Here is an 18,472-nt window from a genome sequence, read left to right as displayed (position 1 = left end):
CCATGGGAACGGAATCATTTGAAAAGTGGTATGAGCATACAGAGCTCTCACTGCAGAAAAGGAGGGTGTGTGTGTGGGGGGGCGGGGGGGATGATCACAGACAAAGCCTAGGGAAAATCACCTCCCAAAGGTAAGCCGAGCATCGAGCAGCAGTAAAGCAAAGACCTGGAATTCAGCCAGGTATGGTGGTGCACAACTCTAATCCCAGCACTTGAAAGACAAACGTAAGAAGACCACTGAATTGGAGGCCAGCCTGGTCTACACAGTGAATTCCATCTAGCTAGAGCTGTGTAGTGAGACTACCTCAAGATAGAGAAAACAAACATAGGCTGTGGCAATCTACAACTCCAGGAACAGAGAAATCACTTGAAAAATAAATAAGACTAGAGGTAGCAACAACAGGGTTGGTGAGATGGCTCAGTGGGTAAGAGTACTGACTGCTTTTCCGAAGGTCGAGTTCAAATCCCAGCAACCACCTGGTGGTTCACAACCATCTGTAATGAGATCTGGCGCCCTCTTCTGGTTTGTCTTAAGTCAGCTACAGTGTACTTATGTATAATAATAAATAAATTAAAAAAAAAAAAAGAGGTAACAACATCAATCTTTTTCCTTTTTTGTTTTTGTTTGGTTTTTTTTTTTTTTTTTTTCGAGACAGGGTTTCTCTATATGGCTGTCCTGGAACTCACTTTGTAGACCAGGCTGGCCTCGAACTCAGAAATCTGCCTGCCTCTGCCTCCCGAGTGCTGGGATTAAAGGCGTACGCCACCACGCCCGGCTCTTTTTCCTTTTTTAATCAATGTTTTGGTTGTGAGCTTAGCCTTGAACAGCTGAAACATTTTTCTAACCCGACTGTTTAATATACATGGATGTTTTGTCTTTATGTATGGTCAGGCATCAGTGCATGCAGAGCCTTTGGGGGACAGAAGAGGACATTAGATCCCCTGGAACTGGGATTACAGAGGGCTGTAAACCTCTACCTGGGTATTGGGAATTAAACCCCGGGTCCTCTGGAAGAGTAGCCAGTGCCCTTATCCACTGAGCCAGCCCTCAGGCCCAAGATCAATTATTTTTGAAAACTCAGATAAATAAAGGATAGTACTTTGAGAAGTGTGGCAGTTGGGGGGGGGGGGAGGCAATTAGGAAAGAAAATTAAGGACCATACAAAAACAACAGAGAAACAGGCCATGCCAACCAACCTCTCTACTTCCTCTTCTACTTCATACCAAATTATCTACAGTAAAGATTGCACTTCTCCACAGTCACGGAAAAGAACGTCCTAGACTAATAATCTTATCTACAAAACCATGAGAAAGACACTTGCTTACAAAGTCACTATAAAAAGAAAGAAACATGTAACAAAATACTACTATTTGTCTTTCCCAAATATCCATGAAATTGAAAATACACACACACCCTAAATCCACATTTAAATTTAAATTAGTTTAAATTATCTATCCTTAGACAAATCTTTTGTTGTTGTTGTTGATTTGCATGCGTATGTATGTGCGCCTATGTGTATGTGTCTGGGTACAGTGTATGTCCTGGGGGGAAGGGGAGCATGTGCATGCACATACATGTAGAGACCTTCTTTCATTGATTTACTGATTCTGCCGATCAGAATACCCTAGCCAGCTTGATCTAGGGATACTATCTCTGCCTCCCGAATGCTGAGGTCATTAGTAGGCTACCGCACCCAGGCGACATTTATGTGGATGCCGGGGATCGGAATTCCTGATTCTCCTGGATTCGTGAGCACTAAGCCATCTTTCCAGCCCGTGATTTGGGGTTTTCTTGTTTGTTTTTTATGATCTGGGGATCCAATCTAGGGTTGTGTACACATGCATGTTAGGTGTGCCAATTAGTTTTTGTCAACTTGACATAAATTAGAGTAACTGGGAAGAGGGAACCTCGACTGGGAAGTGCCTCTATTAGATGAGTCTGGAGGCAAATCAGTGGGGGCATTTTCTTAATTAATGATTCATCCCACTCTGGGCAGTGTCACACCCGCAGTTGATCCTGGGTTGTGTAACACTTTATAAGCAGTCTTCCTCTACGGCCTCTGCTCTGCCTCCTCTGCTTGACTCTCTTCAGTCTTGGCTCCCATCAGGACACATAAGCCAAATGAACCCTGCCCTCCCCAAGTTGCTTTTGGTCATGATCTTTATCACAGCAACAGAGAGCAAACCAATACACGAGGCAAACTCTCACTGGGCTATGTATATCCCGGCCCCCTCAAGACTAAATCAGAACACCAAAACTTAGAACAGACATAAATACAAGACAAGCAATGAGTTTAGCAAACTACTCAAGAGAGAATATGTTCAGATGAATTTATTAAGATTCTGTGAAGGTGAGCCAGGCGTGGTGGCGCTCATCTTTAACCCCAACACTCGGGAGGCAGAGGCAGGCAGATTTCTGAGTTCGAGGCCAGCCTGGTCTACAGAGTGAGTTCCAGGATAGCCAGGGCCACCACGCCTGGCCAAGATTTTTTTTTTAAAGATAAAAATTAAATTATCAGGGGACATGGAGATAGCTCAGACAGTGAAATGTTTGCCACATACATATGAGGGTTTGAATTCCAGCTCCAACTACCACGTAAAATCTGATGAACTGTAGTTATTCTAGGACATACTTTACTGGGAAAGGAGGAAAGCCTACACAACACACAATGCCTCTCTGTTTGCACAGCTGTCACTGGTAATCAATGTTTAAAGTCCAATAATCAATAATTATAGAGATCTCAGTAACTGAGAATAATACAAAAAATCAGCTTTAGATAGCTACAAAAATAATAATAATACCTACCTTCTATGTCCTGCCCAATAGAAAGTCCAGCCCATTTTCGCTATAAAGTAAAAAGGACAGTTAAAATCAAGTCAGTATCAGAGAAATGAAAAAAAAATGGATAGCTATGAACTTCAGAAAGACTGTAAAACCAAGACACAGTATGTTGTTATGTGCGGAACTGTGACCCCCCCCACACACACACCCAAAATGCCAGTTTTTAGCTCCTGGATGTGTGATTAACTGCATCTATAATCAGGGTCTTTGCAGGCTGCATTAGGATAAGCCCTAAGCCAACGTTACTGGAGATGCAAGAACGCCATGTGATAACAGAGGTAGAAATGAAGTGATGCCGGCCACTGACTGCCAACACCCCATCGGCTGCGCACAGCCAGCCCTCCTGGAGCCCTCGGAGGCAGCTAGCTCTATGCTGCCTTTGCGAGCTGCCAGCTTTCAGAATACATGAAAAGTATTATTCATGAGAGAATAATACTTTTCAATTTTCACCCATTTTTGTATTCTTTTTATTATAGCTTAGATTTTCTATTATTTTAAACTAACCAAATTGGGGTTCCTTTTTACCCAAAAATGAATGTAGATTACATCTTATAGAAAATATACAAAGCTTGACTATGCAGCCCAGGCTGGCCTTATAACCAGAGATCTTTCTGCCTCCTCTCTTAGGATTAGCATGTGCCACCCAGCGAATGTCACCGTGCCCCGTGTGCCCTTCTAGAGCAAAGCTATCCATAGTGTGCAAAGTTTTGTACAACACAATACACCTCCCCGTCTTCCTCTGGCAGATGGTTCTGTATTAGTGCACAGCTGCAGTTAGCTGTGTGTGATTTGCTATAGCCACAAAAACAAATTAAATTCATGAAATTAAACTAAAACTGGTCAGATGATCCACACTGAAACGTTAGCTGGGACTTAAACCATGAACTGGTCAGGATTACTCTCTGCAATCCGGCCAAAGGATTTTTGGGTGCTTAGAGCCAGTCACCTGTCCTGACTATACTGGCAGGAGACAGGAATAGGATGCATTTAGGTAAGAATTCAGGGCTACCTTATCGGATTTAAAATCAGTTATTACTGATAGTGCTCCACAGAATTCTGGGGAAATGAGTTCTGGCTGAAAACCTACTGCTTGCCTGCTCGTGTGACCACAGTGGGCTCTAGGGCAGATGGGTAAAAGATGCTACACCGAAAGCAACGAGTGCTCCCTTTCCAGTTTCCTTCCCAGGGGTCACACTTCTTCCTCTGACCACACCCTCAACAGACCCTCTATAAAACGCACCTTCTCTCTGGCCAAGATGACATTTAGCAACGTGCTAGTCAGTCTAGACTTTGGGACACAAAGCAACTGGTTACACTGCGATTGATTCTGCACTTCACCTGCAAAGACGGTCTTTGGGTGATAGTACCGGTAATCCAGGGTTTGTCCTGAGAACTGAATCAGTTATCACATTCCACGATGCTTGGAGTGTATCTTGGGAGGATTCTGTTTTGTTTTTTGAGACAGGGTCTCAATTTGTGGCCCTAGCTAGCCTGGAGCTCTGTTCAAAGCTAGACAGTCCAAATGTTTTATTAAACTATATTAACTATTAAACTAAACTAATTAATTAGTTCATTTATATTTTGAGACCGGGCCAGGGTCTTGTACAGCCCAAATTTTTAATCTATAGAAACAAATATAAAATTTACATTGCTAGGAATGTGGGTCCTGGGTGTGAGGTGGCACCTTTGGTACTAGGGGTGAGCACTGGGCAGCATGACTGTGGACTCCTCACAATCGGCTCTCAGTTATGCCTTCCAAGCTCTAGAGATGCCCAGAAAGCCAGATTGTAGTCTAGACAACTACTCTCCACAGGTTAGGTCGGACAGCACAGCCTTATGGAACCTCTATTATTAGATGTCAATTTTATAAATAATATAAATGATGTGTCACCCTGGGACTCGGTGTTAAAAGAACATCACACTTTTTCTAGCAGCCAACTGATAATATCTCAGCCTTTTTTTTTTAACTTGAAAAAAACTAAAGATACTATAAAGGTATCACTGTAAATAGTTGACAAATTAAAAATGTATCTTTAGGGTCAGTAAAATGGTTCAGAAAGCTAAAGTGTCTGCCATCAAACCAATGACATGAACTTGAGCCCAGGACCCACATGACTCTAGCCAACTTTTCTCTGACCTCCACTGTTGCATGAGTGCCCTCCCTGTAAACAAAGTAAGTAAAATTGATGCTTTTTTTCAAAAACTAATATATCTTTAAATTCTGTATGCAACATCTAGGTGGTTTTCTTTGATATGAATCAATACAGTTAGAGAGCAATGTTTGCTTAAAATGAATTGACGCCTGCAACTTTTCTGCTAAGGAGAGCTCATTTTTGTTACCTGAGGTAAGCTGAACGCGATGCATCCTGGAACCACTGACGGATGGGTCCTCAGCGTAAATATGTACTTGTGATTGGGGGACGTCCTCACCATCACATGCCTAAAACACAGAGCACAGTCAGGGTGCCAATGAGAAATGGCTTCTATGTGTGTTCTCCCCATGCTCGTGTTTGACGGACACAGACAACACATAGGAGAGCCCTGACAGAAGACCACAAACTGGGCTCCCAAAACCTGTAACTCAAAATATCTTCCAGACGTAAAGACATCTAGGCCCACACAACATGAGCAGAATCCAGCCAAGTTCCAATGAGAGCATCCGATTCGTGAGGCTTCCAGTTTACAGGAAACTGAAGCACCGACTCAAAGTCCTTGCTGGTAAATATGATGAAGATGAATTCCCTTTTCTGAGGGTAATTTCACATATGCCAATAAAATAAATGTAGGAGAACCAAAGGCAGGAGAGCTACGACATATATATATATATATGAGCTAGCTGTTAGTTTTTAAGGTTGCTTATGAAATCTTTCATCAGACTCTCTCAGAGCCTGAACATTATGATAGCGGTTTTTAAAACAGATATTACAAATGAAAAAATTTGCCCAAATACATCAACTTCCATACAGAAGCCCAACTTCAAAGAACTCTGAACCGATTCATAAGTTAGCAGAAGTTATCCAAAAAAAAAATATATATATATATATACACACACACACACATATATACATATATATATATATACATATATATATACACATATATATATACATATATACACACACACACACACACATATATATATGTATGTATGCCATCTCATGGTAATGGTCTACCCCAGGAAGCCAATGAGTCCTTTGGGATAGAAACTTCGACTTTTGTTAAGTGTTTGGCACTATTTCTGTATATGAATGAGATGGGGGTGGGGAATGGCTGCAGAGCAAGCCCCTCAGAGCTGTTGGAGCCAGGCAGACCCACCTTGTCTTTCAGCAAACAGCTTTTTCACAGTGCTGCACGTGTTAATGGTTTGCCCCCATGTATCTGCTACATTTGAAGTGGAAAGTGCAGCGCGTGTGAAAGAATGTCATCAAACTCCCTCACTGATCAGCCTTATCTTCAGTTTGACAGCATAGAATGCTCAATATGCCTCCCTCTCTCGCTGAGGCTGATGCCACAGGGTCCCCAGACCTATGACGTGGATGGCATTGACCTTGCCAACAGTCTTTGGAAGGTCGGTAGGTGACATGAGTCAGCTAAGATAAATTACTGATGAAAGTGCTTTTAAAAATGTGAGGGTTTTGTATACCTTCAGCCTCCGCGTCTCTTGTATTACCATAGTAACAGTGATCACACTAGTAAAACTCTGTGAAGGGATCACGAGTATGCCAGGCACTGTTGTAAATGTTTTAATGAGGGCAACTTATCCCTCACAACTCCCCCATTTTATAGATCGGGACACAGGAACACAAAAGTGGCAAATGCCATCAGTTTGTGACTGTCAGCACTGGGATCCAAACTTGGACAATAAGGCTTCAAAGCAAGGTGACCACCAACCATGTTATGTGATACCTATACCCAGTGTGTCTAGCCTAAGAAAATCAGCTTTTAAACAGTCTATGAATAACGTATATATGCTGCATTTATCAAGGTTTGACAGAGCAATGACAGAAATACGCAACTCTCGTCTCCATTTTCCAGCTTGGCAAGAGTTAAAAAAAAAGGCAATTTCCAAAAGTTTTCCTAAGATGAATCTTTGGAATCATATTCTAAAACGATACCTAGCAAGTTAAAAGAATCAAGTCAGACAGCTACTCACTGGCCAGACTGGAAATCCTTCTCGTTCACAACCGCACAGTTGCTTAAAGATAATTCATCAGTAGGGCATCTCGCAGCTTGCATAGTCTGAAAGAATCAATGATTAGAAACATAAGTCATGGTTTCGACCGTAAAGAACACCGCATGCCTCCTGCTCATTGCTCTCCATCACCACAAACTCTGCAGTAAACACCCTTCCATCTTGACTCCTTCACTCGGGAAGCTGCCTATCTCTCATTTTCTGTGGCCTGTGTGACTGCAGGTAACTGCCTGTGTGCAGCCACGCTCACCCCTATCCCCCGTGTCCCCCGGCACCCTTCCTTACCACACAACTGCATAAAGGCTTTCTATTCTAAATGGCATCAACAGCACCCTACAGAAAGCAAAGGCCACAGACATCAGATACACACTTGGAAACACAGACCCAACAACCAAGTTAAAGTCCTTGAGGCCAGTCCGGACTACTGCTTAGAGCCGATATATTCTTCTGCTCAAGCTTATTTGAATTGATTTTCTATCTCTTTCATAGAAAAGAATCATGACTGATAAAATGCAATAAAGTCAAGTAGTAAATTTGATAAAAGGTGTTATGAAAAGGCATCTTTTTATAAGAAACCCCAAGTGACTACGAGTTGTATTTCCTATAGATGAAAGGAAATCATCTTCTGGCTTGAGGCAAAAAGATTACTGAAAGTCTGAGGCTAGACCAGACTACACAGCAAGGTCCTGTTCTCAAAAAAATAAAAAAACACACAAAAAGCTTCCAAACATTCCTCAACAAAAATAACTATAAGGTGTGCTCCCCAAAAAACCAGCAACCAATGGTCTTTTTGGTTACATACTAGCCAAATATTCTCTTAAATAATGGTACACCTCGGTATATAGTTCAGGCTAGCCTCAAACTCAATATATAACTTAGGCTTGCCCTTGAACTTCTAATCCTCTTGCCTCCACTTCCTGAAGTTCTGGCACTATGGGAGTGTGCCACTGTGCCTGGTTTAGGTGCTTCTGGGGATTGAACCTGGGGCTTCATGCTTGGTAGGCAAGCGCTCCACCAAGGGAACTGTATCCCAGCCTCATGGGGGTTTTTATTCAGTAACGCCGTTGTTCTCTACAGTCTCCGGGCCAGCTCTGACATCAATAGCCATTGTTCGAAGTGTTTATCCTTCAAACTTCAAGCCAAAGCTGATCATCCTTAAATTTGTTGCCCAAATACAAACTGATATAATGAACTTTAATCTTTTCTTGTATATGTGGTTGAGTTTTGGGGTTTGTTTTTTTAATTTTATTTTCATGTTTTGAGTATTTGAGACACCCTCAAGACAAGCTGGCCTTAAAATGATGAGCCTTCTTCCCTTGGCCTTGGGGTGTTGGGATCACAGGTGTGTATGTCCACACCAAACTTTGGGTTTTGAGGGGGGTTGTTTATTTATTTGGTTGGTTTGGTTTTTCAAGACAGGGTTTCTCTGTGTGTAGCCCTGGCTATCCTAGAACTGGCTCTGCAGACCAGGCTGGCCTTGAACTCTCAGAAATCTACCTGCCTCTGCCTCCAAGTACTGGGACTAAAGGTGTGCGCCTCCAGCACCCAGCTGATATTAGTACTTCTATTTACTTTATAGTTATTGAAGATAAGCTTTCCAGAACTAATGACATTTAAAAAAAAAACCCTCAAATCCTGTCAGGATTTTAAGTTTCATTACACAAGATGAACTTCTCTTTCTGCTGAAAGGCATGGGCTAGTTAATGCAACTAACTAGCCTTATCTTCACAAAACCGTATTAATGTTAATCAGGTGCCACAGCTGCTCTCCTAGAAGAGCAGACAAGTCCTGAAGTGTAGAAAACACTGGCAGTCGCTGCCCTGTTGACAGGTAAATTACCAACACAGGTTGGTCAGAACCAGGGGTGTGCAGGATGCCCCAGGAGGTCCCTGAGGCCTTTTTATTTAACAAGGGCTTTACAATACTGAATCTTTCCCACACGCCACATGGAGATAGGAAGTAGCATCATTTTCTTCTTTAAAAATTATTTTTATGTATGTGTGATAGACAGCACACCTGTGTGGGTGTCTGGGGGGGCAGAAGACAGTGTCAGACCCTGTAGCTGGAGTCACAGATGGTTGTGAGCCATGCAGAATGGGTGCTGGGAACCAGACTGGTCCTCTGAAGACCATCCAGGGCTCTCAACCACTTTCTCTTCGCCTCGCCTCGCCTCCTCTCCCCCTCCACCCTCTCCTCCTCTTCTTCTCTCTCTCTCTCTCTCTCTCTCTCTCTCTCTCTCTCTCTCTCTCAAGATCATATATGATTACTGGTAACTACAAAATATTTAAAAGAGCTTAAGGTGTTGTGCCCATCTGTAATCACAGCCGTCTTGACACTAAGGCAGGAAGACTGCAACCACCCGGGCAGCCTGGGCACCACAGTGAGTTATAGGCCACTTAAGGCACTGAAAAACCCTGTCTCAAAAAATGAAACAAAGAGGGGTTGAAAGCAAGAATAGTTATCTAAATCTTTTATTAACAAAACAAAAACAAACAAACAAACAAAACACTGAAAAGAGTATATTTAAGCCAGTGGCTCAGCATGTAAAGGCTCCTGCTGCCAAAGTCTGACAACCAGAGCTCAAGCCTCAGGAACCACAGACCTGACTCCTGAAAGCTGTCCTGTGACCTCCAGGACACTCAACCTAAAGACAAAGGAACCCCAAACCCCTAAGTGTGTGTGTGTTTTTTTTTAAAGTCAGGAAGAGAATAGTTTAAGCTTCATGTTCTCCGAGTGAAGGCTTCCAGGGGTTTTTCTGAACACATTTATTAGCGCTACGGAAAGTGTAGCGCATTTTAATTAATTTGAAGAAAAACAGTAGACAGATGGAAATGTACTAGCCACGTTTCAGTAAAACGTTTCCATAAATGCTGATTAGTTTGTTTAAAAAAAATTGTCATAATTTCCAAAGTACAGCCAAATTCCTTTACTTTGATCCAAGCTTTGATTGTCACTAAAATCAAGTGACAAAATAAGCTAAATTTGGGAACGGGCCTTTGAGCAGATGCATCGCAAAACAGTTAAGCAAGATGCCGAAGAACAATGACTCTCGCTTCGCTCTGGGATCACTGGTAAAGACATGAGAATCTACGTTTGATCACTGGCTGCTGCTGCGGCGGCTTTTTTTTTTTTTTTTTATGTTTGACTGTGTATATAAAATCTCAGCACATCAGTGAATATGCAATATGGACAGACTGGGACTATATAAATAACGACATGTGGATTCGTGATCAAGTGTTTGGAAAGCACTGATTTCCCATGACATGAACAGAGTCAAGGTCACAAGTTGGCCTTCCAAATGAAAGAGCATTTTGTTAGGGTCACACCTGGACCTGCCATCCATCAAAAACTTAAACAATTTAAAGTCTTCTATCCTCCTAGAGTCTCTTTACTTTCAAGTTTCTTCCCTGGATTATCTTTCCCCTAACCCTGCATCCCGTCCTTGGCCAATTCTTACACACTCTACAGTTCTCGGCTTAGACAATACTTATTCTAGGAGACATTCTGGACAGCTGCCCCTCCCCACGGAACTGAGAAGACATGCATGGAAGCCCTGAAGATGACCTTCACTGTCTGCCTACACACTTGAATCATACTTAGGATGACTCTTAAGGTCGGAGACTAGACTTTGCTCATGGCCATACTTCCGGAGAACTACTCCTGGGCCTGGTACAGTGAGTGCTTGTTAATCGTAGATTACAAACCCAATTCAAACCACCCAAAGGACAAGTGTCCAAGGCAGTATCCCTTCAAGGTCATTTAGGATACCACAGAATTAGATTCAGATGACTTGATAATCACTACACAACTTGGGGTTAGGAAGATAGCTCCGAAGGTAGGGACAGCTCTGAAGGTAGGGACAAGGGATCCACACAGCAAACTGGATGAGGAACCTAGCCATGTATGGGAGCTCTGAGTCTGGCCAAGAGCTGATATCTCAGTGGATGAAGAGGAAGAGTAATTGAGGGGTGATTTTTTTTTTTTAAGATTTATTTATTAGTATATGTAAGTACACTGTAGCTGTCTTCAGACACACCAGAAGAGGGCGTCAGATCTCATTGCAGATGGTTGAGAGCTACCATGTGGTTGCTGGGATTTGAACTCGGGACTTTTAGAAGAACAGTCAGTGCTCTTAACTGCTGAGCTATCTATCTCTCCAGCCCCGAGGGGTGATTCTTGACACAATCCTCCTGCTTTATATGCACACACAGAAGACATGTATGTACACAAATATGTGCACCTACACACATGCAAAAAACATACATCCACAAAGGCACACCACATACATATACATACTTGGAAAAATATAAATCAATAAATGGAACAAAATTACTTCCATGACAGAGCCAACACAATAGAAACTCTACAAAATGCTAGGTTAACCTCATTTGTAAACCTGTTTACCTGTCAATGTCCTTTAATAGGAAAGGGGTGGGAATCTGTGGCTATCATCTGGCCAGCCAATTTAAACAGATGCTACGAGGAAAGGGCCTCCCTATTAGAAGGCAGAAGCATCTGTGTTTTGGTGGTAAGCCAGGCAGGGTATCTCATTTTAAAACAAAGTGTAAGTCCCTATAAATAGTCAAGTTGTCTATTTACCATAGAAGTGCCAAGGAAAAATTCCATACTTTTTTTTTTCCTAAAACTGACTTTGCCTCTAGGAAAAAAATAATACAAGCCAACCACTACAGGCATATAGCCTTTTAAACATGAAATTATAATCAGTGATGGGTTGTTTTATTAAGGTGAGTTGTTCAAGTTACTGGAACACATAACTGCTTACGGATATAGGAGTGTCTTCATTGTAATTTAAAATGCCAAACAGTATGGTGGGCTATAGGCCACTGGCAATTCTTAAAGAATGTCAAGTTTATCAAACAAAAGGGAACTTCAGTGGAAGTAATTATGACATAGGCCATTCCAGGGCCTTTAAACCGCAAAGAATTTGCTTCTTTTCAAAGAGAAAAAAGGGGAGGTGGGAGGAAAGTGCAGGCTTTAAGCAGGATTTTCTGGACAGTATTTCAGTTTGCCAATTTAAATAACACAGTCTTTTTTTTTTTTTTTTTTTTTTTTTTTGGTTTTTCGAGGCAGGGTTTCTCTGTGTAGCCTTGGCTGTCCTGGAACTCACACTGTAGGCCAGGCTGGCCTCGAACTCAGAAATCCGCCTACCTCTGCCTCCCGAGTGCTGGGATTAAAGGCGTGCGCCACCACGCCCGGCAATAACACAGTCTTATGTAAAAGTTTCCTGAAGAAATTAGATTACTTGAGTGAACTTTTAAATCAAATAACAGCGCGGCCAAATAAAGAAAAATTCAATATGAGGCGGCGAGTGGTAACGAACGCTCCAGTAATCCCAGCACTTGAGGGGTGGAGGCAGGAAGATCAGGAGGTTAAGATGACCCTCAGCTACAAAGGGACTAAAGACCAGCCAGGACCACCAGAAACCCTATCCAAAGGGAAAGGAGAAAAGAAAATCAGAGTGTGCTAGCAGACTAGAAAGGGCTCATTACCAGTCAGTCCCTCCTACCCTGACTATAACCCTGAAGAACATGCTGTCTCTTCCTCAGGCCTCTAGCCTCAGGCCTTGGCTCCATTTCTCCAGAGGTTTGCAGATTCCCACAGGAAAGAGAGGAATATACAGAAACTTGCCCCAGGCCCAGCCTAGCTGACATGCCGCCACTCAAATATTTCTCCTAGGGGATCACTCTGAAGAACTAAGGGTTTAAAATTGCCCTTTCATGTGGGGCAGAGTGTGTGGGAGGGGAGGGGGCGTATGGCCCATGACTTATATCTGTAATCCCAGAATTGGGAAAGCTGAGGCAGGAAGAGGACAGCCACAAGTGTCCATGGCTGTTTTAAATGACTGAACATCTCAGAGGAAAAGAAAAGAAACCTTCACTTTGCAACAAAGTAACTCCCAGACCTAGGACTGGTAACATTAAAGAAAATTTAGAATTCCATTTTGGAGTATCACTATCCACATTTCAAATATCACAAGTGCCTGATCTCTACGATTGCAGATGGATCCAGTAAATACGATTGGTCCAGAGCAACATAGAAATGTCACCATAAATGGTCACCTGCAAGACCACAGAACCTCCTACACTATAAACTCCGATGATAGTTGTAGAGCATGCCTGTAATCCCAGCACTTGGGAGGCAGAGGCAGGCGGATTTCTGAGTTCAAGGCCAGTCTGGTCTACAGAGTGAGTTCCAGGACAGCCAGGGCTACACAGAGAAACACTGTCTCGAAAAAACAAAAACAAAAACAAGAAAAAGGGGGTTGTTTTGGTTTTGGTTTTTGGTTGGCTGGTTGTGTGTGTGTGTGTGTGTGTGTGTGTGTGTGTGTGTGTGTGTGTGTGTGTGGTTGGTTTTGTTTTGTTTTGGTTTGGATTTTGGTTTTTTGAGACAGAGTTTCAAGCAGCCCAGGCTGTCCTACAACTCATTATATAAACAAGGAAGGCTCTGAACTTTTAATCCCTCCACCTTTACCTCCCCAGGGCTTGAATTACTGATGTGTAACTACCACACCTGGGCTTCTTGTTAAACTTTTGAAGACAGGCTGGTGAGAAGCCTCAGTGGGCAAATGAGCTTTTCCTCCAAGCGGAGGAGTTCCATCCCCAAGCCCCACATGGTGGAAGAAGAACTGACTCCCACAAGCTCCCCACATGCAGGCCATGATTCATGCAGAAACCTCCGTACCCACACCCCCCACATTATTAAATGTAATTTAATTTAAAAAAAAAATTCTGAAGATGTGGGATAGGAGGCTGGGATTCGGGGGAGGGGGAAACAAGAAGCTTGGTGTGCCATAGTCATTTTCACAAGTCTCTTGGAGCATCCTTGACATTCCCTGACTCAGACGGATGCTGTGCACATAACGAGCGAACCTCTTGACACCTGTCGAGTCCTCAAGATTCTTTTATAAATGTCTATTTTAAGAAGCTTTCACTTTGATCTTTCAGGGGGAAAAATCCATGGGGGGGGGGGAATGAGAACATCAAACAGCAACAACATCAAATACTGGCAACAGTACAGAGCAGCTTCCTATAAAGGTTATATGGCCTAGCAAATACAGCCCCAGGTCTTTGGTCAGTCAGTAAACCGAAAACCTACGTCCACACAAACACTAAACAGAAAGGTTCGTAGCATCTGTATTCATAATAGACAAAGCTGGAAAGGTCACAAATGCCCTCCTGATGATGAATGGATAAACAACAGTGTTGTGGCCATAAGATGAAATACTACTCAGGTATTCAATAAAAATTAATCATCAGTGTATATATTTACCACTTACGGGCAGCGGGACCTGGGAGAACGGAGCCAATACGTGAGGCGAACTGAAGTTTAGTCAGAGCATCGGGCAATTTATACTCTGAGAACCAAGAGCAATCACCTGAGTAGAGTTCTCATGAGCTCCAGCCGTCGACAATCACAAGGGCAAGCTACACGTGGCAAAACCATGTTTCCACAGAGGCACAGAAAGGAGAGCTTAAACATTTAACCGAATAACGTCAGCAAGCAATAATGAGCAATCTGGAGAAAACTCCCTACTATCTGCTACACCTGGGAGGGGAGCATGGCAAGGCATTCTGAGATCAGTTCCCTGTTTTGAGGAAACTGGGGTTCACAAGACTCTTGCTGTCTTGGAGTTTTCTCACAAGTACTCAGCACGGTCCTCACTCACGTGCTTGGGCTGTGTTCCGACGGGAGTGTACGGGGTGAGTATGTGTGCTCGCATGTGTGCATATGTATGTACATGAATGTTAATGCTGGGTAAAAGAAGCTGTCTGTGAGAACGCAAGCATATGGTGTTTGTCCCATGTGTCTGGCCTATTCCACTCACTGCAGTGCTTCCCAGGCCCCAGCATGTTGCAGTGCATAGCCACATACACATTATTTTCTACAGCCTGGCTATGTTCCACTGTATGGGCAGGCCACACTTTATCTTTTTTTTTTTTGGTTTTGGTTTTTCGGGACAGGGTTTCTCTGTATAGCCCTGGCTGTCCTGGAACTCACTTTGTAGACCAGGCTGGCCTTGAACTCAGGAATCCACTTGCCTCTGCCTCCTGAGTGCTGGGATTTAAGGCGTGCACCGCCACCGCCCAGCTCTATCTTTTTTATTTTTAAGATTTATTTATTTTATTTATTTATATGAGTACACTGTAGCTGTCTTCAGACATACCAAAAGAGTACATCAGATCCTATTACAGACGATTGTAAACCACCACGTGGTTGCTGGGAATTGAACTCAGGACTTCTGGAAGAGCAGTCAGTGCTTTTAACTGCTGAGCCATCTCTCCAGCCCCCCAGGCCACACCTTATCATTTCAACCTCAGTGACTATTCAGATTGTTTCCACTTGGAGGCTTTAAGAAGAATGCTGCTATGAACAGCCAGGCAGCAACCGAATGTGGAGTTTGGGGGTGTTATTTGTTGTTTTGGGTTTTTTTGTTTGGATGGTTGGTTTTTGAGACAAGGCCTTGCTTACATAGCTAACTGTGGTCTCTAACTTGTGATTCTCTTGCTCCGTTTTTGGAGTGGCAGGATAACAGTGTGCAGCACCATGCCTGCACATGAACATACGCCTTCAATTTCCGACACATGCTCACCAGATACCTAATTTACAAAGTCTTTCTCCCGTTCTGGGGGTTGCCTTCACTTTCTTTTTTTTTTTTTTTTTTAAAGATTTATTTATTATATGTAAGTACACTGTAGCTGTCTTCAGACACTCCAGAAGAGGGCGCCAGGTCTCGTTGCGGATGGTTGTGAGCCACCATGTGGTTGCTGGGATTTGAACTCTGGACCTTCGGAAGAGCAGTCGGGTGCTCTTACCCACTGAGCCATCTCACCAGCCCGCCTTCACTTTCTTAATCATCTATCTCCTTTGACACACTAAAGTTTCAATTTTGTTAAAATCCTAGTTCTACTGATTGCTGACGATTTTGTATCACGTCTTTAAAAACCATTGCCTAATTCAAGAACGTGCATTTTTAAAATCTAGCCCTTCTTGGAAGGGTCACAGGGTTGGGTCCTTGAATTGTTCTTGTTTATTCTTTCTGATGCCAAAGCATAAAACGGTTTCCTTATTTCCTCTTTCAGACTGGCCATTGTCATGGGAGAGAAATGCAATTGGTGCTGGATCTTGCTTGCCTATGCTACGCTACAACTTTGCTAAACGTTGTTTCTAGCTTTAAATCTTCCCCTCCCCTCCCCCAATAGATAAATTCTTTAGGAGTGTCATCTGGGACTGGAGACGTAGTCCAATGGTAGAGCACTTACCCAGAATGCACTGAGTCTCTAGGTTCAATCCCCAGCACAACAGCAACAAAAAGGAAACGCTGCAGCACCGCGCTGTCTGCATAGAGTGGTGGTCACGGATGCCGTTTCTTCCTTTCCTGGCACAATGGCCCTACCTAATGTTTGCAATGATGTTGAATAGAAGTAGCCAGGGGACATCCTAGCCTCGGTCCTGAGCTCTGGGGGAAGCCTGTAACCTTCACCGTGAAGAAATACGATAGCACCTGTGGGTTCTTAGTTGGTCGGGTTTTATTTTGTGAGCCAGATTTTGACAGTGCCAGCTCATAAGGTTGCTGAGACTCTTAACAAGAAAAGTGTGTGTCTGTGAAGGTGTGTTCACAACTAAAATGCCGTCTCGTTTATGACTGTATTCCACAACAGAATTTTCTTACTCTGAACAAAGTTTCCTCTGAAGTTTCTTAAATAAAACAATTTGACCCCCAAATTTTCAAAAATAAACAAACAAAAATAAAAAAAAAACAGTTTTGCACCTAAGGACATCACAGACTCTAAGGTCTAATGGATACCATGTCTTCAAAGCAGCAAAATCCATTGACTTACACTGATGGGCCTCACTCTAATTATCTTAATTGCTGGTGTTGATCTGCACCCCTGTAATTACCCATAGACACACACACACACATTCACAACATATTTGTAACACCGAAAGATTTCTCACTTAATACAGCTTAATAACAAATACAATCATAACAATGGTATCACTTAGTTATTTTATAATTTAGAGATTACTTTTAAATACTTAGGTCAATGTAGCTGGTTAAAGGCGATTGGGATTACTAGCCTACTTCAGTTCCTTAGTTAGACAGGCTCTTTTGAGCAAGCTGGGAATACAGCTCAGGACTAGAGTGTTTACCTAGCACACCAAAAAATAAAATCAGACAACAAAAGGGAACGATGTCTGCAAGTGATGTGATGGCCACCCCGTGGCCACACAGATAAAGACTCGTTCCCCTAGTCCTCTGATCTGATGAAGGTGGTAGCAATTTTGGCCGGGAGGATAATGCAGACAGGGGCAGTGTGGGATGCTGGGAGGATCTCCTTTCTTAAACTGGGTATTGATTTCCTTGGATGAGTTCACACTGTAAATGTGGAAGGAATGCTGGGGGGGGGGGGGTGGCCACACGCCTTTAATCCCAGCACTCAGGAGGCAGAGGCAGGGGCAGGTGGATCTCAGAGGCTTGCCTCGTTTACAGAGTTCCAGGACAGCCAAAGCTACAAAGAGAAACCCTGTCTCAAAACAAAACAAAACAAAACAAACCCAAAAAAGTGGAAGCAAATACAGTGTACTCTGTGTGCAGCTTTGGAACACTGCAGGTGTTTCAAGGGGGCCGTACTGGTTCTTCATTCCTTCCAGCAGAGGACTTGCAGCTGCCCCACCGCAGCAGGGCACTGAGTGAGGATCTTGGGTCTCTCAGTCTGCTTCCTGGTGAGAGTGCAGCACAGCCTCCCAGAGCTTCAGTTCCTGTTTCTCTGAGGATGAATGAGGTCAAGTACAGAGCGAATGTCAGAGACATCATCTTTCTGAAAATGCCTGTTGGAACCTTTGCTCTATTTTTCTACTGGCCTTTCCGTTGTTTCTTTTTATGATTAATGGGCAAGTTTTGTTTGGCTTGTAGTCTCGGTGCAAGTTCTATCAGATGCATGCACTTTGTCTTCTTGCACTCCGCAGGCTGTCTTCCTTCTCTCATACGGCGTGTGTTGTCGATGACCTTTGGTCATCTCCCACCCACTCACATTTATATACCAAGGCACTAAAACCTAAAGCCTGCACTGCTAACCCACTGAGCCCTCTGGAATGAGAACCTTGATGGTAACTAAGGTTACAATCAAGGGGAGGGGGCTCTACTCAGAAAGGATTCTAACCTCCTAGGAAAAGACAGCTTTCTCTCCTCGACCCCCACCCCTCCCTTCCTCCCTCTCCTCCCACCCCATGATGCTGCTGCATCCAGTCCAGAAGAGATAATTCATCAGGTGGCACCCTGATTTTGAACTTCTGGCCTTCAGAACTAGGAGAAAATAGGTTTCTGTTGTTTAAGCCACTGCGTAAGTAGGACTTTGTTACATCAGTCTGAACAAAGTTCAAGGGTGCCCTTTGATGCGAAGTCTTTAATATAATGGA

The 18,472-nt window shown here is 43.2% G+C and overlaps 1 protein-coding gene across 1 annotated transcript in view; it reads right to left on the bottom strand.

The window, feature by feature from the left end:
- The window catches only part of Nsf (N-ethylmaleimide sensitive factor, vesicle fusing ATPase), a 133,728-nt gene that overhangs the window by 102,972 nt on the left and 12,284 nt on the right, over positions 1-18,472 (bottom strand). The window contains exons 2-4 of the mRNA XM_021176539.2: positions 6,995-7,080; positions 5,182-5,281; positions 2,806-2,845 (exon numbers count right to left, since the gene is read on the bottom strand). Coding sequence (XP_021032198.1) covers positions 2,806-2,845; positions 5,182-5,281; positions 6,995-7,080 — 226 coding nt within the window. The remainder of the gene's footprint in view (positions 1-2,805; positions 2,846-5,181; positions 5,282-6,994; positions 7,081-18,472) is intronic.

The sequence above is a fragment of the Mus caroli genome, unplaced genomic scaffold (assembly GCF_978045245.1).
Source record: "Mus caroli unplaced genomic scaffold, Mus_caroli_1 scaffold_13, whole genome shotgun sequence".
NCBI classification, from domain to species: Eukaryota; Metazoa; Chordata; class Mammalia; order Rodentia; family Muridae; genus Mus; species Mus caroli.
This window is presented reverse-complemented; position numbering and strand designations above follow the sequence as displayed.